This window comes from Lucilia sericata, unplaced genomic scaffold (genome assembly GCF_015586225.1).
Source record: "Lucilia sericata isolate MDLA Ls3-8-SP2 unplaced genomic scaffold, ASM1558622v1 Contig000412F_arrow, whole genome shotgun sequence".
NCBI lineage: Eukaryota > Metazoa > Arthropoda > Insecta > Diptera > Calliphoridae > Lucilia > Lucilia sericata.
The window spans coordinates 121,815-144,285 of NW_023994430.1; the positions used below are offsets into that span (position 1 = coordinate 121,815).

General features: G+C 32.4%; 7 protein-coding genes across 9 annotated transcripts in view; 2 read left to right on the top strand and 5 right to left on the bottom strand.

Annotated features, from left to right (window-relative positions):
* Positions 1-16: 16 nt before the first annotated feature.
* LOC119604645 (cohesin subunit SA-1) lies at positions 17-5,306 on the bottom strand. 2 transcript variants are annotated; one of them, XM_037957405.1, is made up of 11 exons: positions 5,008-5,306; positions 4,449-4,944; positions 4,189-4,393; positions 4,030-4,124; positions 3,839-3,969; positions 3,466-3,768; positions 2,215-3,409; positions 1,992-2,151; positions 1,801-1,931; positions 1,201-1,741; positions 17-186 (listed from the first exon to the last, which is right to left on the bottom strand). In XM_037957405.1, exons 1-11 carry the CDS (start codon positions 5,073-5,075, stop codon positions 125-127), a joined length of 3,387 nt encoding a protein of 1,128 aa, XP_037813333.1. In that variant the 5' UTR covers positions 5,076-5,306; the 3' UTR covers positions 17-124. The 2 variants fall into 2 exon arrangements, with proteins under 2 accessions (XP_037813333.1, XP_037813334.1); XM_037957406.1 differs by having other exon boundaries at positions 1,801-1,922; positions 5,008-5,300.
* A 414-nt stretch (positions 5,307-5,720) lies between these two features.
* On the top strand, positions 5,721-6,596 carry LOC119604643 (zinc finger matrin-type protein 2). Its single transcript, XM_037957402.1, has 2 exons — positions 5,721-5,981; positions 6,047-6,596. Exons 1-2 carry the CDS (start codon positions 5,870-5,872, stop codon positions 6,532-6,534), a joined length of 600 nt encoding a protein of 199 aa, XP_037813330.1. The 5' UTR covers positions 5,721-5,869; the 3' UTR covers positions 6,535-6,596.
* A 171-nt stretch (positions 6,597-6,767) lies between these two features.
* On the bottom strand, positions 6,768-7,847 carry LOC119604642. The gene is made up of 4 exons (XM_037957401.1): positions 7,726-7,847; positions 7,382-7,667; positions 7,160-7,265; positions 6,768-7,102 (listed from the first exon to the last, which is right to left on the bottom strand). Exons 1-4 carry the CDS (start codon positions 7,780-7,782, stop codon positions 6,946-6,948), a joined length of 606 nt encoding a protein of 201 aa, XP_037813329.1. The 5' UTR covers positions 7,783-7,847; the 3' UTR covers positions 6,768-6,945.
* A 265-nt stretch (positions 7,848-8,112) lies between these two features.
* Positions 8,113-11,243, bottom strand: LOC119604637 (phosphatidylserine lipase ABHD16A). The gene is made up of 10 exons (XM_037957398.1): positions 11,020-11,243; positions 10,867-10,920; positions 10,485-10,798; positions 10,262-10,419; positions 10,042-10,197; positions 9,704-9,966; positions 9,461-9,642; positions 9,244-9,386; positions 8,526-8,650; positions 8,113-8,461 (listed from the first exon to the last, which is right to left on the bottom strand). The coding sequence occupies exons 1-10, from the start codon at positions 11,083-11,085 to the stop codon at positions 8,351-8,353; spliced, it is 1,572 nt and encodes a 523-aa protein (XP_037813326.1). The 5' UTR covers positions 11,086-11,243; the 3' UTR covers positions 8,113-8,350.
* A 285-nt stretch (positions 11,244-11,528) lies between these two features.
* On the top strand, positions 11,529-14,639 carry LOC119604628 (integrator complex subunit 7). The gene is made up of 2 exons (XM_037957366.1): positions 11,529-12,980; positions 13,043-14,639. Exons 1-2 carry the CDS (start codon positions 11,535-11,537, stop codon positions 14,576-14,578), a joined length of 2,982 nt encoding a protein of 993 aa, XP_037813294.1. The 5' UTR covers positions 11,529-11,534; the 3' UTR covers positions 14,579-14,639.
* On the bottom strand, positions 14,627-15,265 carry LOC119604629 (probable 28S ribosomal protein S6, mitochondrial). Its single transcript, XM_037957367.1, has 2 exons — positions 15,126-15,265; positions 14,627-15,062 (listed from the first exon to the last, which is right to left on the bottom strand). The coding sequence occupies exons 1-2, from the start codon at positions 15,168-15,170 to the stop codon at positions 14,664-14,666; spliced, it is 444 nt and encodes a 147-aa protein (XP_037813295.1). The 5' UTR covers positions 15,171-15,265; the 3' UTR covers positions 14,627-14,663.
* Positions 15,266-21,389: 6,124 nt separating this feature from the next.
* The window catches only part of LOC119604633 (myophilin), a 30,544-nt gene continuing 29,462 nt past the window's right edge, over positions 21,390-22,471 (bottom strand). For both annotated transcript variants that reach the window (XM_037957390.1, XM_037957391.1), the window contains exons 2-4: positions 22,201-22,420; positions 22,016-22,137; positions 21,390-21,941 (exon numbers count right to left, since the gene is read on the bottom strand). In XM_037957390.1, coding sequence (XP_037813318.1) covers positions 21,771-21,941; positions 22,016-22,137; positions 22,201-22,420 — 513 coding nt within the window. In that variant the 3' untranslated portion in view covers positions 21,390-21,770. The remainder of the gene's footprint in view (positions 21,942-22,015; positions 22,138-22,200; positions 22,421-22,471) is intronic.

Here is a 22,471-nt window from a genome sequence, read left to right on the forward strand (position 1 = left end):
ATTTTGTGGAAAATTGTTTAACTTTTAAACACAATTTATTCTTTTTTAGCTTGATATTTTACAATAATATTCAACTTATTTGTAATTACAAAATAATAACTTACTTACAACTAGAAAAAATGTCTTAACCCCGATAATCAGGATCATTGTGTTCCTCTTCATATTCCTCCTCCTCTTCGTCATCATCTGCAAAGAGAAATAATTTTGAAAAAAATTAATAAAGAAGCTTTTGTAATTAAAACATCTCTGGTGAAAATAAATTAGTAAAAAAGCTCGTAAGTGAGCTTTTCAAAATAGGTTTTTATAATAAAACTTTCCAAAAAAAAAACTTTTTATAATTAAGCTTTTCCAAAAAGGCTTTTTATAATAAAGCTTCTCAAAAAGACTTTTTACATAAAGCTTTCAAAGAGCTTTTTTTCATAATAAAGCTTGACAAAAAAGATTTTTATAATAAAGCTTTTCAAACAAACTTTTTATAATACAGCTTTTCAAAAAAGCTTTTTAAAATAAAGCTTTTCAAAAAGACGTTTTATAACAAGCTTTTTATAATAAAGCTTGTCAAGAAATCTTTTTACAATAAAGCTTTTCAAAAAAGTTTTTTACAATAAAGCTTTTAAAAAAAGTATTTTAAATAAAGCTTTTTGGGAAAAATCTTGTCACAACAAAAATAAGCTTTTTCCGGGATTTTTATTAACTAACTATTCAGTTTAAAAAAATGCTTTTCAGAAAAAATTTCAATGAGAAAGCTTTTAAGAATAAACTTTTTATAAAAGGGCTTTTAAGAATAAAACATTCTGAAGATTTTGATAAAAAAGCTATCTGCGGGTTTTTTTTTAATAAAAAAAGGTTCAAAAATCAAACAAATTTTTGCAAAAAAGCTTTTAAGAAAAAAAAAAACTTTTTTAAATAAAGCTTTTCAAATTAAACTAATCAAAAGTTTTTAATAAAAAAGTTTTTCAGAAAAAATACTTAAAAAAAAAGCGTTTCAGAAACTTTTTATAAAAACTTGTATGAGAATTTGTTTCTTTAAGAGCTTTATACAGCATCAGCTTTTCAGAAAATCTGTGAACAAGCTCTTTTGCGCGAAAAACAAATTGAAAAAGCGCCCAATATTTGTCAAAAAGGTTTTTAGAGGAAATTAAAAGCTTTTAGGAATTAAGGGGCTTTTAAAACAATTTAAAATCAAAAATATAAACTCACCATGATCCCGCCTCTTGCGTACATACGCCCTCTTCGAACTCACTGGTGCCTGATCAGTCTCTCCATGAACCAAACTATTACGATACAATGTCAACGGTTGATATTCCTCCGGCTTACTTGAAGGCATACCCGGTGAAATGCGGCGATCCAAAAAGTTTAAGAGTACTTTTTTATCCTGTTTCAAAAGCTTATGATTGAATTCATTAAGAACTTCTAGGAAAAGTAAACGTTTAGGAGCAGCCACTGGATCTTCAGGAACATCACCCACAGCAAAGAGAATACCAGCACGATGTAAAGCTATAATAGGTTCACGATTTTTAATGGCATCAAAGCCAAAAGTTAAAGCAAAACGTTTAGCTAATTCTTTCAATTCACTAAATTCATGAGAATTCTTCGAGACCAATTCATTTTCCGATTGACTTTGTAAATCCTTGAAAACAGCTATCAAACTCAAAAGTAAAGTTAAGGCAAAGTTAACTTTATTGATTTCACGAGCCTTGCCCAAAGTGGCCTTAATAATGTCGCCATATTCATTGTAGCACTGCAAAAAATCATTAATATTTATTTTGTTTTCATGATGAAATGGAAAAAAAACCTTACTTTTACGTAATATTTAAACATGCCGGCTGCACTTTTAGTGGGTATAATATTGTAGACTACCAGCTTGCAGTAGGAGGCCAAAAAGTTACGTTTCTTATGCAGCTCCATAATACGAATTTCATCTTGAAGATCTTTGTTTTAAAAAAAATTCACCATAAAAAATTTTAAGATTTATTGGGTTTTATAAATACCTTCATGTTTTAACGAAAACACATAATGCTGAACGAAATTATTCAAAACCAATTGTTCATCCAAAGTGGATTTGTATTCCAAACTACGAACATTGATATTTTCATTACGAGAGAGTTGATCGGAAAAGGTTATTAATAAATCACATATGGATTGATAGGCCTTTGGAGAAATAAAATAAAAGTTAAAACAAATTTCGTTTCATAAAAGTTTATAACATCCTACCGCTTCTTGTATTTGATCTGTGGGACCATCTCGTGTCAGTTCATAACAGGCAAACATGTATTTATCTAGATTCTTTCTTAGCTCTGCGACTGCCTCGGGTATTTGTGAGGTTTCACATTGATTCTCGATATAGTACAAACCCCAGCTAATAGAGAAATAACAAGCTTCTATGCAATAGGTTAAAGCCTCATTGGGTAAATTACGTCCTGGATTTTCTTTAGACTGACACTCATCCACATCTTGAAACAAGGAATCAAATAGATTCCAAGGATTTAAATTATGAGAAGAATAGAGTATAGAAACCACTTTTAGAGAACTGATAACATTATAGATTTCATCTTCATTGGGTAATTCTTCGCCAGCAATTAAATTACGCCAATCTTCTATGGAATCTTTGTATTTATTTACAGCATTGTCAATGATATTTGAGCGGGCAACATCGCAGCGTGTGTAAGTGGCACTACCTTCACGACATAAGTATTCCAATGTTTTGGCACAAGTCTCAAGAACATCACGATCTGTATGCACTGACATTATATAGCTCATTTTCTCTAGCAAACTTTGCAGATTAGCTTCTTGACGATTTGTGGTGTAAATATCCAATTCAAAATATTGTGGTATGGAAAGTAAATTTGTCAATTTTTCACTATCCGCCTGATACTTTTCCAACAAGGAAGGCAGAGTAACTATAAAATGTTCTGTCAAACGTACTTTTTCATCTTGTATGGCTTTTAGTTCTTTAGCACTTAAGGATATTTTACGATTACTGGCTCGTCCCACTGGAGCTTCTCCGGTTGCTGCCTGCTTAACACTACTAACCATAATTTCTATTAGGGTAGATTCTTGCTTGTTGTCTAAAACTTCTTCATTGGGTCCCGGCTCTTCTAGCAGCAAATCTGTCATACATTCCCAATCTTTAACCATGGTATTATTGTCCATAAAGGAGTCTACCAAATAGGCACCGTGTTCATGTAATTCAGATTCAATCATAAATTGTACTAAATCACGTATTAGCGGTGTATTGGGTAAACGTAATTTGCCTCTTTTGGTTTTAGTCTCTTCCATATCGGCGGTTAAATGGAATAGACGTACGTTAAGGAAATCGGCAGCAGCCTGAGCAACACCACGATGTGAGGAATATACTAATTCATAAACTATTTCACAGTCTTTATCGGCCAAAATATCGGGATGGATTCTGGGGAGGAAATTTTTAAATTTTCAAATATTAAAAAACAGTATAAAAATACTCACTTTAAAATACTTATAACCAATTTAACCGCATGTACAGCCACTTCAAATTCCTTATCCAAAGTCATGGCCACAATACGATCTTTAAATTTCGAAGTAAACAATTCCAATTTGCCTTTTAGCTCCTCTTTGTCATATAAAGGCAACAAAGCTTGGAGACAACGTAAACGTACCTCACCCACTTTGTCGTGTAAAGTCCAACCGATATATTTAAGATAAGAATCATCTAAAAAGTTTTGAGGATAATTCTCCATCCAAACACCAATTTCAGCCATACAAATAGCTCGAATGTCGGGTAATGTATCACTAGGATATAATATTACAATAAGATATATAAAATTTATTTCAAATTCAAATAAAAAGTTAATATAAATACCGATAACGATGCACAAACACCGATTTAAACATATAGGTTAACATGTTCTTAATTTCATCCATATTCTCTTCCAGTTCGGCACGTTTAGCCATTAAGGACTCTAAACGATCAGAGGCACGACGATCGCGGGACTGTTAAAGAACAAACTTGATAGATAAAACTTAAAGATTATTGTTTAAAGCAAAAACAACCTTGAGACGTTCTGCTTCATATTGTTTGGCAGCATTTTCAAAATTATTTGAAACCAATAAAGCCACATCCACCAAAGCGGTCATAAGTTTCATGGCTTAAATTGAAAAATGAAAACTTTTTAAAATCGATTGTTTGACAAATTGAAAGATAATATATACCTGCCAATGTAGCGGTGTGCCTAAAAGCTCTTACTTGAGAATCAGACAAACCGGTCAACAGTGAAATAACATTATCCATTAGAAACTGATCGTAAATTATAGAATATTGACATTGTTTTACTAAAGTTTGTACAAAATCACAAAAATTCATTTTGAATTTTTTCCATTGTTGACCCGGAATAATCAAAGGATATTCACCACTTTCCTAAAGTAACAAAAATTTACTATAATCCCTTACCATCAATATCTAAAAGACATACCTCATCAAATTCTTCTGTCATTTTACGAATAACTGCTGTATGATCCATAGGATGTTCGGTATCTTCTGGTATTTTACCCTTACAACCACTGGCATTTATGAAAAATTGTAATAGAGCTATTAGGGCTGTATCCCGATTTATTTTATACTGTTCTATCCAATCGTCTACTATACTGGCAATGGGTGATTTGGAATGTCTTACTATAAAATACAAACTATTTTCATCTGTTGTAACATCACGTTCCATATCAATACGTTCTTGTTCTTTATCGATATGTTCCTTGCGTGGTCGATCAATTTTCTCACGACGACCGGTACCCTCACCGGGAGGTTTGCGTGGAGCCTGAGCTTTACGTTTACGCACCACGGGTGCAAAGAAGTCATCTTCGTCTTCATCAATAATGGGTGGCTTATCGCGTACACCACCACGAGCTCTCAAACGTGTCATACGCTTAGTGGGACTATCACCATCGGATATGGAGTCATTCAGATTTTCCCTATAGTATTAAAACAATTAATTTTAGAAAATGTATGTATACCATGAATTTTAAGCTTTTTACCCTTGCTCCTTATAATCAGGAGGCGGATCATCCATTCTTATGCGTTTCCCTCCACGTCTAGCCATCATTCTTTGTTGCTGTATACTTTATGTTGAAATATTTTGTTTTTTTATATATAAATTTTAACAACATTTAGTGAAAATTCATGTTACTTAGTTGTTACACCAAATTTAGTATATTTTTAACTGAAATTTTGTTAATTTTTTATGATTTTTTCTTCAATTTTACAAATTTTCACAAAATTTACGAGGCGTCTCTTTTTTTTACTTTTTTTGTCTGACAGCCATTATCACAGTTGTATTTCATGGTAGTATTTAACCTTTAAGCAGGGTTGGGAATGCCTATAGAAATAAGCGATTCAAAATGAATTTGCTATGAAATATACGAAAGGCGGCTAAAATATCGGCTAAATATAAGCTGAGAATTTGTTTTTAGAAAAATTTTTCTATATACACGTTTTTTTTATATAAAAATGACTTTATATAGATTTGTCAGATAGCAAATATAAATATAGTTAAAAAATTAAAAAAAATATATTAAGAAATTTTACAAAAATATAAATAAATCTTATATTTTAAAGTTTGTATTTATTTTAAAATGTTTACAAGAGAAATAAAATCAATTTATGTTTTACAAATAGATTTTACAAAACAAAAACTACTACATTCTATAAACAAAGGTTGTACTAGTGTTAAAGTGAAAAGTACTTTTTTAAGCAACTGTTAGCACATTGTCAACAAAATAGAAAAAGGAAAAAAAAAATAAATAAAAAAACAAGATCTGTGAGAAAATTGTTGAATTATTTACACATATTTTTTGAGCATTTTCCAAACAAATAATTTATAAATAAAAAACTAACACAATGTCGATGCGCCCGGATGATCATCGTCGCAAATGGGACAAATCCGAATATCAGAAAAAAGCCCAGGAACGTTTATTAAATCAAGCCAAGGGAAATGATAAAAGTGATGAAGGTAACATTTGATAATTCGAATTAAAATTAAAAATTTATTAAAATATTTAATTTCATGTATTAAAGAACCCGTCCAAAGAGAAAGTCTCAAACGGCGTGACTACAAAGTTGACTTGGACAGTAAATTGGGTAAAAGTGTGGTCATTAATAAGAATACCCCCAGTTCCCAATCGGGCGGCTACTACTGTAATGTTTGTGATTGTGTGGTTAAAGATTCAATCAACTTTTTGGATCACATTAATGGTAAAAAACATCAAAGAAATCTGGGTATGTCCATGAAGGTGGAACGCAGCACTGTGGATCAGGTGAAAGAACGTTTTCAGGCGAATAAAAAGAAAATGGAAGAAAAACAAAAGGATTATGAATTGGAAAGACGTCTGAGAGAAGCCAAAGAGGAAGAAGAACGTTATAAAGAGCATCGCAAAGAAAAGCGAAAAGATCGCAAGCGTAAAGCTGAAGAAGATTTAGATGGCATGGCTCTAACAGATGATATGGCCGATATGGCGGCCATAATGGGTTTCTCGGGTTTTGGTGGTTCAAAAAAGAATGCATAACTTTGTTTTAGTTGTTACTCAGGTTAATAAGAACGACAAAAAAAAAATGGAAAATATTTATTACAAAATATGCAACAGGATCAATATTATTATAAACATTTACGTTTTTATAAATAATAAGGAAAATGCTTGAATATATTTAAACACCTTCAAACGGTATAGTGAGTAATGTGTAAAGCAGGACATTTTTAAAATACTTCAAATGGCAGGAACTACCACTTGCCGGCATTGGATCATCGATTTGAGGCAGTGATCTTGAAATTTTACATTTAAACTAAACGAATTAAAAAGAATTATATAAAAAAAAAATTATAAAACAATTATACATAAATTATATATTAAAGACAACAAAAAAAAAACAGAAGAAACTATTTTCTAAAAACAACAACTAACGAACCAATTGTAATTGCATTAATTAATAAACATAAAAAAACCTTTAATAAAACTTGTTACCGTTACTATTCTTTTCATGATTTCATTTGAAAAGGAACGCAGCATTAAAGCTGGTTTTAAGCCACATAGCAGGGCTGCTTTAATATAATAACAGTTTATAATTTCATTGTAATATCTGTGAAATAATTAGATGAATTAGAATTAGAAATTTTAAATAGTTTTATCTACATACTGGCAAACTATAGCTTCATTGGATTTTTCAAACCAATCGGGCGGACCCTCACAATCTAGTAAATCTTCATGCAGTTCTGTTAAGCATTCATGATAAGTGGTGAGATCTAGAAGAAGTAATACATAATCTATAATTTAGAAATTTAAAAATTCTAATGTAATTTAAGAGAATCTTGCTGCTACGAATAAGTTAAACACTTTTTTTCATGAATTAAAAACTTACGATTTCCCCTAGTATTCGGATTATAAAGACAAACATATGAATTATAATAATCCAAACCATTATAAAGTTTCATATAAAGATTAGCCGCTGGCAAAGGTATGCTAACCGATATAGTGGCATTTATATGCTGCAATACATCCGCCACCTCTAAACACTCTTTGCTTAAAGATTTCCTTGATAATAATAAAATAATACGTTCAGGACTGGTGACATACAAGCGTGCCAATTGTAAAACTAATTGCTTTTCATCACACACCTCTTTAAGTTCTTTAGTAATGGCAGTTTTCTAAATTTACAATAAACATTTTGAAAAATTTGTAAAAATTTCCTTAAAAATTCATTACCTTTATAATGCTTTCTTTCTGGGTAAAAGGTAAATATTCCTGTAAGAATTCTTGCATATTCCAAAATGCCTGTGAAGTCTTTAGAAACCCAAAACTTAAACAAATTATTAAAATTATTTTAAACATTATGGCAAAAAAAAAAAGAATTCTTAAAAAATATATTTTCTTTTTTAGGTTTTTGCTTTTACTAAGACATTTATTTTGTTTACTTTCACTTTTTTTAAAATTAAATTACACATTTGCTTTATTATTTTACCATTTTCCAAATATACGTAAGTTTTTCGTTTAAAATTCTGCAATACAACAACAGTTTTGTGTTAAGTTTTCTAAAATACTGTAGTTTAACGAAAAACTATTATAAAAAATACACGTTTAACACGATTTAAATGATTTCTTAGATTTTTGTACCCCCTTTATTTTAATTAATATTTTTATAATTAATAGAAAAAAATGCTTAATTTTTAATAATTTATAAGAAAGAGTCTTGTTTCTTGATTTCCTTTGGAAGATTAATATTATTAAAACATTTATCTTACAAACGAAATTGACGAACTTGACTCCAATAGCTTCTCTTTTCTTGGTTTTTGTCTTGTTTTTGTTGCTGTATTTCTTGAGTAATATTTATTTAGGTAAACACAAAGCCATGTTCCACTGGTATGTCAAATGGAATGTTAAAATATTCTGCTGGTAATTGGGTACAATGGGTCGATTTGAAATCACGGAAATGTTTGCGCAGCTGTAGATAAATTAGAGAATTGTTAAAACTTTATAAACTTTAAAAGTGAATGAAGAAATCTTACCAAAAAGTCAGCCATTTGATGGCGCACTTCTTCGCTATAATCTTCACCAATGTCCATGGGATATTTTTTACCCTGATCCGAGGCATAGGTAATTAAACGTGACAAGCACAGCTCGTCGTCAGCGGCTGAAATTGAAAATAATATTTAAATTCTACTAAAAAAGATTTTCGATAAAAAAATTTAATTTCACTAAATATTCAAATTTTCTCGGAAGTTTTCGCTAAAAAATACGATTTTATCAAGAAATCAAATTTCACTAAAAATTCAAAATTTCGCCAAAACTTCACAAGAAATTAAAAATTTCATCTTCTTTTAAATAATAATTTTCACCAAATACTTAAATTTTCACTAAAAAGTAAAACTTTCGTATTTTCAAATTTCACTAAAATTTCCAACATTAAAATTTTTATTAAAAATTTTTCGCTAAAATCCAAATTTTAGCTTAAAATTCAAAATTTCACTTAAAGTTCGAAATTTTACTAAAAATTCAAAATTTCACTAAAAATTCTAAATATCACCAAAAATTCGATATTTCACCAAAAATTCGAAATTTCATTAAAAATTCTAAATTTCACCAAAAATTCTAAATTTCACCAAAAATTCGAAATTTCACTAAAAATTCGAAATTTCACCAAAAATTCGAAATTTCACTAAAAATTCGAAATTTCACCAAAAATTCGAAATTTCACCTAAATTTTAATAATTTTTATAAACTTACTTGTTAAATTTCTTATTTCAATGGGTTTGGACAGAGTCTGTTTGCAGCGGTTAAGCTGAGCCGTTTTATAAATATGAGGATAACGATATTTTAAAATACCTAAAGCCAAAAAGTTACCACGATTCGTTTCGAGTTGATTATCTCTATAACAAAAAAAAAAAACAAACAAAAATAATTTCAACATACAATCATAACATTGGAAATAAAACAATCTTACTCAGCTATAACTTCATCCTCCGTACGTCTTATCAAACTAATGGGGCCATGATAATTTTGAGCCAATTCGGCGTTATTTAAATTACAATATTCACGTATAGCTATACGTACAATACCCGACAAACTGGCTGGCATGCGAGGTTGTGCCAAATATAAAACATCATCAAAGGTAGCATCCAAAATCTGCAAGAAATCGTAGATTTTAGTAATAATCTAATTAAGTTATAGAGTTATTAAAACTTACCACTCCTTTGGCATCTGGATAGCAAGATGCAGCCCATAGAGAACTAAAACCACCAATACTCCAACCATAAAATATAATATCTTCTACGGCAAAGCCCAAATGATAAATGGCAAATTGTACCACAGCCTCAATGGCATTCTTATCCTGATCGGGATAAGGTTTACCAGTACTACCTTCAAAACCAGGATGATTCCAACCTAATACGGAGTATTTTAGGGCCAAAGGTGTGCCCATAATGCCAATTTCATAAAAGCCGGCATTGCCTGGAAGAGAGAAAGTATATGTATATCCTGGTTTAAACCACCAATCTTTTATATTTCCAAAAAAGTCTCACTTACCTTCTGAGCAAATTACCAATGTTTTGCCATTACTGCTCCTAATGCGATTATCCACAAATACAGTGTCAATATCATTGTCATCTGTGGTGTGAACTTTATAACGTCTGGCGTTTTCTTCTTCGATTAATTTTGCACGACCTGATACCAACATGGGTCCTAAAAACATCGCAAATTATTAAGAAATCCGAGAGAAAGTTATCCGTACAAGCAACCAACTTACTCATATAGCTTTGTAGCAATTTAATAGAGCCCGGATACATCATCCTTATACCAAATGAATGTATGGCAATATAGGCAGCAATTTCACAGGGTATAGTGGCCAAGCGAAAACTGCGTGTAGAGTTTTTAGCTAAAACAGCTTTATTTTTCTTATCATCACTAGAAAACCCAAACAACAGGAAATAAGTTTCAAAACTCTAATACCAACATGTAAACACTTTTACCTTTGTAAACTTTTAACATCGAAATCCACAGCCCAAGCTTTAAATTCATAATCGAATAATCTCAAAGCTCTCTTGCCCTCCATTTCTGTTTTGGGTGATCTCAACAGCTCCATGGCTTTAATCAATTTAGTATATGAGGCAGATTGAGTACGACCCAAACCACGCATAACCATTGAAATTATGACAATAATACCAATACTTGTACTTATCTTAGCTAGAGTTGCTACAGAGTCCATAACAAAATAGCCACGACGATATAAGAATGTGGCCAGCAAAGGTGAGGTGTAAAAACCAATGTTCCACATTAAGTTAATCTAAAATAAAGGAAAAAAATCAATCAATAATTTATAATTTTATCTATCACGTATAAAATGCGTCATACCGTTGAAAGTATTTGGTCACCAAATTTTTCCAGGCCACCGGCCTCATACATTTTCTACAAAGAAAAAAGTTATACATAATTTATTTATGATTAGTATATTTGTGTCTTAAAATAAATCATTTTTCCAATTCCTATTGAAACGGTGTTACGTACTTGAGTTGTTCCGAGGCCATATTCCATGTAGAGCTTTGGCCCCAATATGTAGCGGAGTAAACTCATATTGGAATATACTATTTTATTAATATTTGGTTAATTTCTTTTTTTGTCTTTTGGCCTGATTTCGATAATTAAAATCTCTAAATTTACACAATAAAAATGCAAATTAATTAATGACACCAAAAAAAAAATCTTCTTCTTTCTGCTTAATCATTCACAGTAAAGTGTGTACTACAAATTGAGGAGGCCATTTCATTTTATTAAATACTGGATCATTTATTAATGAAAACAAGGATACATTTTATGGCGATAAAGTTTTTGTTTGTTGTTTATTTCGTATGACAAAAATTTATATTCAACATAAACAAGTTAATTTTAATAAAAAATTAACTGAAATAAATTCCCCATTATTCAGTAAAACTGTATGGCAATATTTTACCTTATCTGATGAAAAAGTATCATTCCTTAGTGAATACTTGATTTTGCCTCAAAAGAAGAAGATTTAGTAAACAATGTCGTCCTTAACCGGTGTACGCGTTAATCTTTTCAATGAGAATTTTCTCAATGAATCCGAACAGGATGCCAATTCCGTGCTTACCGAATTGGATAAGGGCTTACGTTCCACTAAGCTCGGTGTACAATGTGAAGCTATAGTGCGTTTTCCTCGCTTATTTGAGAAATATCCATTTCCTATATTGATAAATTCCTCATTTTTAAAATTGGCTGAATTTTTTCTAAATGGTTCCAATCTATTACGTTTTTGGGTTCTGCGTGTTTGCCAGCAAAGTGAAAATCATTTGGATAAAATTTTAAATATAGATGCCTTTGTTAAGCGCATCTTTATGGTAATACATTCTAATGATCCAGTGGCCAGAGCCTTGACACTGAGAACTTTGGGTGCGGTATCGCGGGTTATACCAGAAAAACAGCAAGTACATCATGCTTTAAGAAGAGCTTTGGACAGTCACGATACTGTGGAAGTAGAAGCGGCCATTTATGCTAGTGGCCAATTTGCCGCACAATCTAGATCTTTTGCCATTAGCATGTGTGCCAAAATATCCGATATGATTGAATCTTTACAAATACCAGTGCCCATGAAATTGCAATTGATTCCTGTGCTCCGACACATGCATCACGATGCGAACACAGCAGCTTTAGTGAAAAAACTTTGTCTTAACTTACTGCCCAAATATCCGGGAGAAAGTTTTGTGGTGGCCATTTTGGCTTCGTTGACTGAATTGTCGGCTAGAACCTTGACCGGAGTGCCAGATCAGGTAACTTTGTTATTGGAGTTTAATAATGATTTGCGTAAACCGGTAAGGGCTCAAGCTTTAAAATCACTTAATAAATTGGCCGAAAAACAATGTGTTCATGCTTGGCCTAAAAGTGCTATTAAGGATTTAATAGCTAAAGCCTTTGCCTGTTCTGAGCCATCGGAACAGTATTTGTTTTTGGGCATTATACTTAAACTTAGTGATTGCCCGTTAACTTGCCATATTCTGCTGGCCCAAGAAGAGGAACCACCCTCGGTGGTGGATTTGTGCAAGAATTGCTTGTATCTAAATGATTATGGTACCGCTAGCCAAGCTATTACCGTATTGGCTTCTTTGATTGCATATGCTGATGAGAGTAATAAAACGGAACGTATTAACGTGCTAATGGAGCTGATTGATTTACATTTACAAAGCTTGCTAATGTGCACTATACGCGAGCAGAAATATGCTGAAGACTTGCGTAAAATATTAGTCTGTGGCATAAGGGTATCATCGGTGAAGCCAGAATTTGGTGTGGAATTGGTTACAATGCTGGCAAATCTCTTGAATGACTCGGTGGAATACCCAGCCGCTAATGAAGAAGCTATATGTGAGGCGTTGGGTTCATTATGTTCATATTTTCAATTAAGGAAATTTGCTCCTTTAACCAATGAAATGGAAACAGATCAAAGTACTCAACAAAGGGTAAGTTTGGAAAATCTATTGGATAAATAAATTTTTAAAAAATTTTTATTTTAATTTTTTAGACTAATCCTGTACTCAAGAATCTTTTGTTAATTATGCGTAAACTAACCACCACTACTGAACGTAGCACACCCGAGGAAAGTATTAGATCTATAGAAATCCTCTCCGCAGTGGCTTTGCAGGCCATGATGGGTTGTTTTATGCCTACAGCGGTTATGCGTACATTCGAGAAAATCATTTTTAAATCAAATCCCTGGACTCAATATCGTATGGCCCGTTCGGCAAGTCGTTATGGACAACATTATTTGGCCGCCCATATTTATGTGAAAATATCGCGAAGTACTGTGGTGGATAAGCTGCACTTTTTCCTAACGGGTCTTTCGCAGTTGGCTCATGCGGAATGTATTCTAAACTATGGAGTATCCTATGATTTTATGCACAAGAACTACGAAATATGTGAAAATCATATTGTACGCAGCATGGCATTGGAAGAGTCGATGCCGTTAATGCAACGTTTGGAAATGGCAATAAATTTGTGCTGGCAAGCCTTGGCTAGCTTAAGAGCTAGTTCTTCGCCCTCTCATCCCTTCACATTCCAATTGGAATTCTTAAAATTACGCGCCCAATTTCTACAGACCCTACACTCGGCTGTAACCATAAAAAATGCCCAGATTATAGTGCCTCCACCAGCCATAGCCGGTAGTTTGGCTCAAAATTCCCGAGACTATTTGCAGAAATTTGGCCATGTCACCAATCAGCTAAGGAAGTTGGTAAAGGAATTGAAATCCTGTGAAGAAGCCTTTGGACGTTTGTATAAGTCAGCATTTGATGCGGATCCCACAACTTTGGAATTCCTAGAGATAATACAATATCAATGTGTTTTGTTTGCCCACATTGTGGAGACCATTTGTTTTGCCACTCCCTCAGATCCGCCAGATTTTCAGGCTGAAGGCAAATGCCCAGAAACTAGATATTTAATTAACTGTTGTCGCCGCATGGAAGAATTAAGCAAATCGATACCAGAAGAAGCGGCCAATAATAAAACCATTAATAATTTCCATTTAGATATCATATTGGCAGAAATTGAGATCATTACTAAAACTCCCTTATGTTTGCCACGCTATTTCTTTCAAGTCTTACAATCAACTCAAATCAAGTTGTCTGTCAGTCCTCAACCGCGCAGCGATGGCAAACCTGTCAATGTACAATCGGGCAGTAATTTAGTAATAAAAGTAGAGGGCGTCATTCAGCATTATGGCAAAAAACCTTCCCTGTTTCGCAGTGTAGAGTCGGTACAGTTAAGTTTGGTTTCTAAGCTTTTAACACCAAGACCACCCGGCGAAACTATGAAGCCTCAAAGTGATACGGTGACCTTAACTCAGACAGTTAAGCCTCAAAGAGATTTCTTATCTGGTAATTTCCTAGTACCCATATCATCGGGCGGCCAATGGCAAGTTACCTTGGAGACCTATGTCATAGACGAAAAGGGTATTACCTGGTGCACCGGACCTAAAAATTCCATGTTAGTAAGAGTTTTAGATGATCCAGCCAAACAGCAACAGGCACCAGCTCCTTCTGCTCAAACTAGAAGATTTTAAAACTAAATCATGATCACTAATCTTAAGTATTACCAATAAAAACTTTAATTTTACTTTTAAATTTTTCTAATTTATTTTTAACAAACTACTTTTGGAAGGGATAGTAATCTAAACCAGAATTATAATTGTATTTTGGTTTCTGTTTACGCTTAGCTATTTCAATCATTTCCTGTACATCCTTACGATAGGCGGGTGGTAACATTTCTTCATGCAAAGTACATTCATATTTCTCGGGTTGTTCCACTTTGAAAATGTGTCTGCGTACAATATCGATATCACGGCCAAATTCTTCTCTCATATCGGCAATTTTGGCGGGTGCAGCATCAAAGTTAATGGTAAAATAGGTACCCTCACGATGCACAGCACCATGTTCACTGATTTTGTAAGGTAAGGCTCTGGAACCTAAATTTTGTAATTGTCTTATAATGCCTCCTTTATCCAAAATTGATTCAGCGGTGCGTTTTAAGGCCGAAACCAATTCCGGCTAAAAATTTAAGCAATGCATTAAATTATTGATTTTAATTGCAGTCAAACGGTTGCTACTTACTCTGGACATTTGTCTTAATACCAAGGATAATTCATAAGAAGGCATTTTTAATTAATTTACCAATTTTTCTGTTATAAAACTAAAAATTCATCCACTAGCCAGAACCCCGCGACGACAAATATTAACGGCGGCGGTTGACACTAAAAATATCGGCGGCGGCTTAAAGTCGACTGTAAGCCGGCTAAGTTCTCAAATACGTTTAAATCATGATACAATTAAATTAAATAAAAACGTGACTCTTTCAGCACATGTTGACAAATTTTGATAAAGAAAACTTTTCGCTACCTTGACGAGAAATGAACGTGAAAGTTCTCACGATCATATAATTAAACATCATGTAAACATTTCAACAAAGACGTCATTCTATATTTAAAACCATGTAATTGAAACCTCTCAGAAATATTAAATATTCTCAACGTACGGGAATATTTTATAGATATGACATTTCTACATTTTTTTGATCTATGGATTTATTTAGAATAAGATATGGGGTCCACGAGGTAAAAAAAATCGAATGAATCGATTCAAACTTTTCCTTGAATAGAAGGTGAAAATTTTAAAGGGTGTTAAAACTAGTTCCCGTGGACCAAATTGGCTGAAATTTGGCAGTGTTATGTACAATTGATGACAATACTATATTATCTTCGAATATTCGAAATTAAGTTCGAAAATTCGAAGTATTGATTACGCATATTTATGACCATTCGAAATGAAATGATATTCATTCAAATCCAAACACATTTCTTCATTTCTACTAAAGTCATTTTGCCATTCTTGATAATACAGACGCAAGTTCATCAAGTGATCGGAAGGAATACTTCAGTTTTTATACCCTACACCACGTTTTATTTGACCCAAGGACGAAGCCTATTGAAAATGGTTAAAATCGGTCCATTATTTCACCTAGCCCACATAGAGCAGAACCCCCCGAAAAGGGCTTCTGAGCTCATAATTATGTTAAATATACAGATATATCGATAAAATACGGCACAACTAAGTTTTATAGAAGTCTTGATGACCCTGCCAAATTCCATAAAGATCGGGCCCCATTTGACCCTAGCTCCCATACAAAGTCCCCTTCAGAAAATTACTTGAATGTCCCAAATTAACTTATAAACACAAATATCGCGATGAAATTCTATATATTCACAAAATTTTATCGGGCTTGGTCCATATTTGCCCCTAGCCCCCATATAAAGCCTCTTTCAGAAAATTAATTTTTTATCCATAAATTGCTTAAATGTATCGGAACAAGGGAATATTGAAGATAAATGCTTTATTATTAAAAATAAATCACATTCAATATTCATAACTGGTGTAGGGTATCATATGGTCGGTCACGGCCGACTATACTTTCTTACTTGTTTTTTCTTTTATAAATGATTCATATAATGTGATCTAAAGTCACTTTAGGCCCACAATATTTTGCCCAAAAAACAGCTATATAAGACGACAACCTAGCCAGGTTATATCCTCTAAGTCCGTGACATTCTCTACAGTGCGATAAATTTGTGTAAATGGCGGCTTAACAATTGTTTCTTGTAAATATTCGGCCACCATAGTGTTTGGAGACAACAAGAGCTTCACTGAAAGGCACACCAGGCAGACATCGCGCTCTATTATGGGTGTATGGTAGTGATTCTGCTGAGATCAATGGTATAATAATAACTATGTATCCCAAGGATACCCCCTGAATAAGGCAATCAGCTTCCGTCCATTGCCTCTAGGTGATAATATACCATGTCACCACTAGCCGACCGACCACCACCCGCCTAGGTGACTAGGGAGGTATACAATTGCCACTCTCTTGTGGGCATTCTTCCAGGAGACCATCATGATGCCTCCTCTTTCTTGAAAAGAAAGACGTTCTTTATAGACAAATTAATAATTAATTAACACCATTACTTCCATTTTTTAATCTTCTAGATCTCACAAATACGACAAATCTTCTAGATTTCAATAAACACTTTTGGGTATTAAACGAAAACAAACCCCGCCTGGAAAAACATTTTCATCATAGTTATTAACAATTTATCTAAATGAAACCAAACACTTGCTGTTTCTTTGCACAATGACCCTCGGTATAGTAGTATAGCAATCTTATTAATTTCAATTGTTAGTAAAAAATTATTTTTTTATTTAAAGAATATCATTTCTGTCATTTTAGATTTTTGCACACACACACAACAACAGATTTTTTTTGCAAATAAAAAATGCAGAAAACAGTTTGGCGCGAAAAATTCTAGCAGAATTTCTTTTCGCAGTCGGCAGAATTGACATCAACTGCACTTCCCATTTAAAATACACATGTTTGATACCCTAGCCCTTTACGGTATGACATACCAGCAATGTAAAAAGGTGTAGCTCCGTTGACGTCAACGAAGCTGGTTTGAAGTAAAAGCAGCGACTCGAATTAGGCGCGTAAAAACCTTTTTTTTCTTTTGGTTGGCAAGTCGATTTTTGTCAATCAGCTGTTTATATTAAAATTAATGATTCACAATAGTTTTTACTTTTAAATAAATGTTGGCAAAAAGTTGTTAGCTGCTGAAAATAATTTAGAAAATTTAAATTTTAATGGTGTTAAGTATTTATTTTAAAATAATAGTGTAAAGTGTGAATATTTCGTTATATTGCAACTAGATTTATTGTTATGTACAAGGTAAGTGTTTTGTTTTTTGCTTAATTATTGTTTTGCAAATCTTAATCTCAACGCTAGTTGCAAAAGGATGAGAAAAAAGTATGTAAAAGAAAATAAATTTTAAAGGTTATGTTCCGATGTATACAAAAGCTAAGGTATAATTAATTGTGAAACGGAATTTATTATTTAATTTAGCAGTTATTAAATTATTCTTTATGACGTTAAAAGAAAGATTTGTGAAAACTTGAAATTTATATAAAAAAATCTTCTAGATTGTACAATTTCTTTAGTTGTTTTGTTGTCTTTTGTAAGTTCACAATCTTTGACCAAAAATGCCTAATATTGATCAGGAATCAAAATCCGATTGTCGTATGAAAGTAGAGAGCTTCCAATATTGCTACTATTGGAAGCTCTCCCGGGGTTGATATACCTGTTGCTGAGTTGACGATTTAAGTACTGTAAGTACTTTTGGAAATCAAGGAGTTTCAGAGCTGAGATCTAATATTCGTCAGAACGATTATTTGTTTTTTTATGTTGCATGTCAGATCAATTGCATTGTTTTGTACTTCTGGGTATTGCAGTCAACTCACAATCTGTGTTAATTTAATAATGTATGTTCTTCTGTCTGTTCATATTAAGCTTGTGATCGAAATATAAGATAACTTAGCAATTTTATCAACTTTCGAATTGAACTAGAACTGAGCTATAACTGGACTTGAAGTAGAACTGAACTAGAACTGAACTAGAACTGAACTAGAACTGAACTAGAACTGAACTAGAACTGAACTAGAACTGAACTAGAACTGAACTAGAACTGAACTAGAACTGAACTAGAACTGAACTAGAACTGAACTAGAACTGAACTAGAACTGAACTAGAACTGAACTAGAACTGAACTAGAACTGAACTAGAACTGAACAAGAACTGAACTAGAACTAAACTAGAACTGAACTAGAACTGAACTAGAACTGAACTAGAACTGAACTAGAACTGAACTAGAACTGAACTAGAACTGAACTAGAACTGAACTAGAACTGAACTAGAACTGAACTAGAACTGAACTAGAACTGAACTAGAACTGAACTAGAACTGAACTAGAACTGAACTAGAACTGAACTAGAACTGAACTAGAACTGAACTAGAACTGAACTAGAACTGAACTAGAACTGAACTAGAACTGAACTAGAACTGAACTAGAACTGAACTAGAACTGAACTAGAACTGAACTAGAACTGAACTAGAACTGAACTAGAACTGAACTAGAACTGAACTAGAACTGAACTAGAACTGAAATAGAACTGAACTAGAACTGAACTAGAACTGAACTAGAACTGAACTAGAACTGAACTAGAACTGAACTAGAACTGAACTAGAACTGAACTAGAACTAGAACTAGAACTGAACTAGAACTGAACTAGAACTGAACTAGAACTGAACTAGAACTGAACTAGAACTGAACTAGAACTGAACTAGAACTGAACTAGAACTGAACTAGAACTGAACTAGAACTGAACTAGAACTGAACTAGAACTGAACTAGAACTGAACTAGAACTGAACTAGAACTGAACTAGAACTGAACTAGAACTGAACTAGAACTGAACTAGAACTGAACTAGAACTGAACTAGAACTGAACTACTGACTAGAACTGAACTAGAACTGAACTAGAACTGAACTAGAACTGAACTAGAACTGAACTAGAACTGAACTAGAACTGAACTAGAACTAAACTAGAACTGAACTAGAACTGAACTGAACTAGACTGAAGAACTGAACTAGAACTGAATGAACTGAACTAGAACTGAACTAGACTGAACTACTGAACTAGAACTATAGAACTGAACTAGACTGAACTAGAACTGAACTAGAACTGAACTAGAACTGAACTAGAACTGAACTAGAACTGAACTAGAACTGAACTAGAACTGAACTAGAACTGAACTAGAACTGAACTAGAACTGAACTAGAACTGACTAGAACTGAACTAGAACTGAACTAGAACTGAACTAGAACTGAACTAGAACTGAACTAGAACTGACTAGAACTGAACTAGAACTGAACTAGACTGAACTAGAACTGAACTAGAACTGAACTAGAACTGAACTAGACTGAACTAGAACTGAACTAGAACTGAACTAGAACTGAACTAGAACTGAACTAGAACTGAACTAGAACTGAACTAGAACTGAACTAGAACTGAACTAGAACTGAACTAGAACTGAATTAGAACTGAACTAGAACTGAACTAGAACTGAACTAGAACTGAACTAGAACTGAACTAGAACTGAACTAGAAACTGAACTAGAACTGAACTAGAACTGAACTAGAACTGAACTATAACTGAACTAGAACTGAACTAGAACTGAACTAGAACTGAACTAGAACTAGAACTGAACTAGAACTGAACTAGAACTGAACTAGAACTGAACTAGAACTGAACTAGAACTGAACTAGAACTGAACTAGAACTGAACTAGAACTGAACTAGAACTGAACTAGACTGAACTAGAACTGAACTAGAACTGAACTAGAACTGAACTAGAACTGAACTAGAACTGAACTAGAACTGAATTAGAACTGAACTAGAACTGAACTTGAACTGAACTTGAACTGAACTAGAACTGAACTGAACTGCACTACCACTAGAAATATAACTGAACTAAAACTGAACTAGAACTAATCTAGAATTTAACTAGAACAAAACTCGAAGTCAAATTAAACAGAAACTGAACTGTAAAATCGAATTTATCTAGAAAATCCAATATTCACTAAATAGTCGATATGTCACTTTTACAAACGTACGATATTTCACTAAAAATTTGTTTTTAATTAGATTTTTATTTAAATTCATATTTTCACAAAAAATGTCAAAAACTTCAAGTATTGATAGTATCTAATATAGATACTGAATAATGTAAACGACTTAAAAATTTGGGAATGATCTGAATCTAAGAAATAACATTTGTTTTAAGAACAATTACATAATGAATTCAATTTTGAAATTTAAAACTCGATTAAAGTGTGAGAAACCAATGAGAATTACTTTTTATGGCAAATTGAAATAAAACCGGTTGCTTTGAGATTAACACTAAGTTGGTTTAGCAAACCCAAGAGAAGTAAACGATTAAAGGGATTTCCAATAAAACAATGTTTTTAATTATTTTATAAAATATTTATTTTATTATATATTTATTACCAAAAAAAAGATAGAAGAATAAATTACGGATAGAAGACAAATTTGGCGGATGATTCTTAACACAAACAAACAATAATTGAAAGTTTGCGTTTGAGTGTTGAGAGATAAGGACACTTGCAAATATTTCCAATACTAATTAAGTGTATATGTTGTAAAAGTTTAGATTATTTTTAATGGCACATTATAAAATACGATTAAAAAATATACATATTTATTTACCTCAACAACAATATACATATAGAGGTAATAAATATATTTTTTTCTATTCATATAAAGAAGACTATATGTATACGAGAGCAATTCTTTGTTTTATATAATTTGAGAGACTAATTTGGTGCCAATTAAATTGTGGAAGAAAACAAAAACTAATTGATTTGATATGGGTTTTAAAGTAAAATTAAAGAAAACGAAAAAAAGAACACAAAAGCTATGTAATGTATAAAAAGTGTCAACATTTATATAAGTAAAATATAGTAAAATATGTATGAACTTATAAATTATAAAGACAAAATAAAGAAAATTATTATTATTATGAATTTGAGTAAAGTTAATTAATTTAAAAAAATACACTTTTATAACTTATACATTTGTTGTGGTTTAATTAATTCTTTGAAAATTAAATATTAATTAAAAAAAAATAATAAAAAGGAATGCACTGCAGTAGAACATATGGAATGTCTGAAACAGTTAACAGAAAAACAGAACCAAGCTGTTCTTTCTTCTCTTCTTGGGATTTAAATTAAAATACATATAAAATTTGATTGTACAGATGAAGAAGTATGTGTTATAGTTGTTGTGTGTTAAGTAGACATTTTACATGTGTCTGGTGTTGCCAAAGTTAATGCCAGATTGTGTGGCACCCTTGTTGGAACCATACTGTAGGGAAATGACATTTTGACCGGCACGCAATTGTTCCTCAGAGAAGTTGCGTACATTTTTGTCAGCTTCCTTGGGACCAATGGAAGGTTTGCCAAAGTTGTGGGCCTATTGCAGAATAATAAATAAATAAATTAGTTATTTTATTCAAAATAGAGTAGGAGAAGGGATTTGTTTCTTACCTTTCTGCCCAAAGATTGAATGCAAATGACTACAGAGTTCAAGTTTTGTCTTTCCCACAAATCAACACTTTGGAAGGTTTCTTGTGTGGGTACACCAAAGTTTTTGGCACATTCCAAGAAAGCTGTTGAAGAAAGCAAGTTATTAAGCTAAATCTTTAATATATTTTTAAATTTTCAAATAATACCTGAAATATTTTCCATGCATTTGAAGGCCATTTTGCTTTCATTGATTCTCTTAACAGAACCAGGCTGTAAGCAATTGGCCAATTTGCATAGTAAAACACCATCCTTCAAGACTTCAAAGAAATTATCCATATCACCGGAGGTGTTGATGGGTTCATCGGTAATCACCTTAATCCATTCCAAGCATTCTTGGGCCAATTCTTCGCTGTATTTGGAGTTGATCTAGAAGTAAAAAAAAGAATTATTATTAATATATAATTTACTTTAATATTA

What these genes read in the sequence shown, in the direction of transcription:
- LOC119604628 (XM_037957366.1), top strand. Translation starts at nt 11,535, where the DNA reads ATGTCGTCCTTAACCGGTGTACGCGTTAATCTTTTCAATGAGAATTTT. An exon ending in ATCAAAGTACTCAACAAAGG is followed by an intron (nt 12,981 to 13,042) that starts GTAAGTTTGGAA and finishes TTAATTTTTTAG; the next exon opens with ACTAATCCTGTACTCAAGAA.
- LOC119604629 (XM_037957367.1), bottom strand. Translation starts at nt 15,170, where the DNA reads ATGCCTTCTTATGAATTATCCTTGGTATTAAGACAAATGTCCAGA. An exon ending in TATTAAGACAAATGTCCAGA is followed by an intron (nt 15,063 to 15,125) that starts GTAAGTAGCAAC and finishes TTAAATTTTTAG; the next exon opens with CCGGAATTGGTTTCGGCCTT.
- LOC119604643 (XM_037957402.1), top strand. Translation starts at nt 5,870, where the DNA reads ATGTCGATGCGCCCGGATGATCATCGTCGCAAATGGGACAAATCCGAA. An exon ending in AAATGATAAAAGTGATGAAG is followed by an intron (nt 5,982 to 6,046) that starts GTAACATTTGAT and finishes CATGTATTAAAG; the next exon opens with AACCCGTCCAAAGAGAAAGT.
- LOC119604645 (XM_037957405.1), bottom strand. Translation starts at nt 5,075, where the DNA reads ATGATGGCTAGACGTGGAGGGAAACGCATAAGAATGGATGATCCGCCT. An exon ending in TTGGTTATAAGTATTTTAAA is followed by an intron (nt 3,410 to 3,465) that starts GTGAGTATTTTT and finishes TTTCCTCCCCAG; the next exon opens with AATCCATCCCGATATTTTGG. An exon ending in GTTTTCGTTAAAACATGAAG is followed by an intron (nt 1,932 to 1,991) that starts GTATTTATAAAA and finishes TTTAAAACAAAG; the next exon opens with ATCTTCAAGATGAAATTCGT.
- LOC119604637 (XM_037957398.1), bottom strand. Translation starts at nt 11,085, where the DNA reads ATGAGTTTACTCCGCTACATATTGGGGCCAAAGCTCTACATGGAATAT. An exon ending in ATCCAGATGCCAAAGGAGTG is followed by an intron (nt 9,643 to 9,703) that starts GTAAGTTTTAAT and finishes GATTTCTTGCAG; the next exon opens with ATTTTGGATGCTACCTTTGA. An exon ending in ATCAAATGGCTGACTTTTTG is followed by an intron (nt 8,462 to 8,525) that starts GTAAGATTTCTT and finishes ATTTATCTACAG; the next exon opens with CTGCGCAAACATTTCCGTGA.
- LOC119604642 (XM_037957401.1), bottom strand. Translation starts at nt 7,782, where the DNA reads ATGCAAGAATTCTTACAGGAATATTTACCTTTTACCCAGAAAGAAAGC. An exon ending in AGAAAGAAAGCATTATAAAG is followed by an intron (nt 7,668 to 7,725) that starts GTAATGAATTTT and finishes TTGTAAATTTAG; the next exon opens with AAAACTGCCATTACTAAAGA. An exon ending in AATGAAGCTATAGTTTGCCA is followed by an intron (nt 7,103 to 7,159) that starts GTATGTAGATAA and finishes ATTATTTCACAG; the next exon opens with ATATTACAATGAAATTATAA.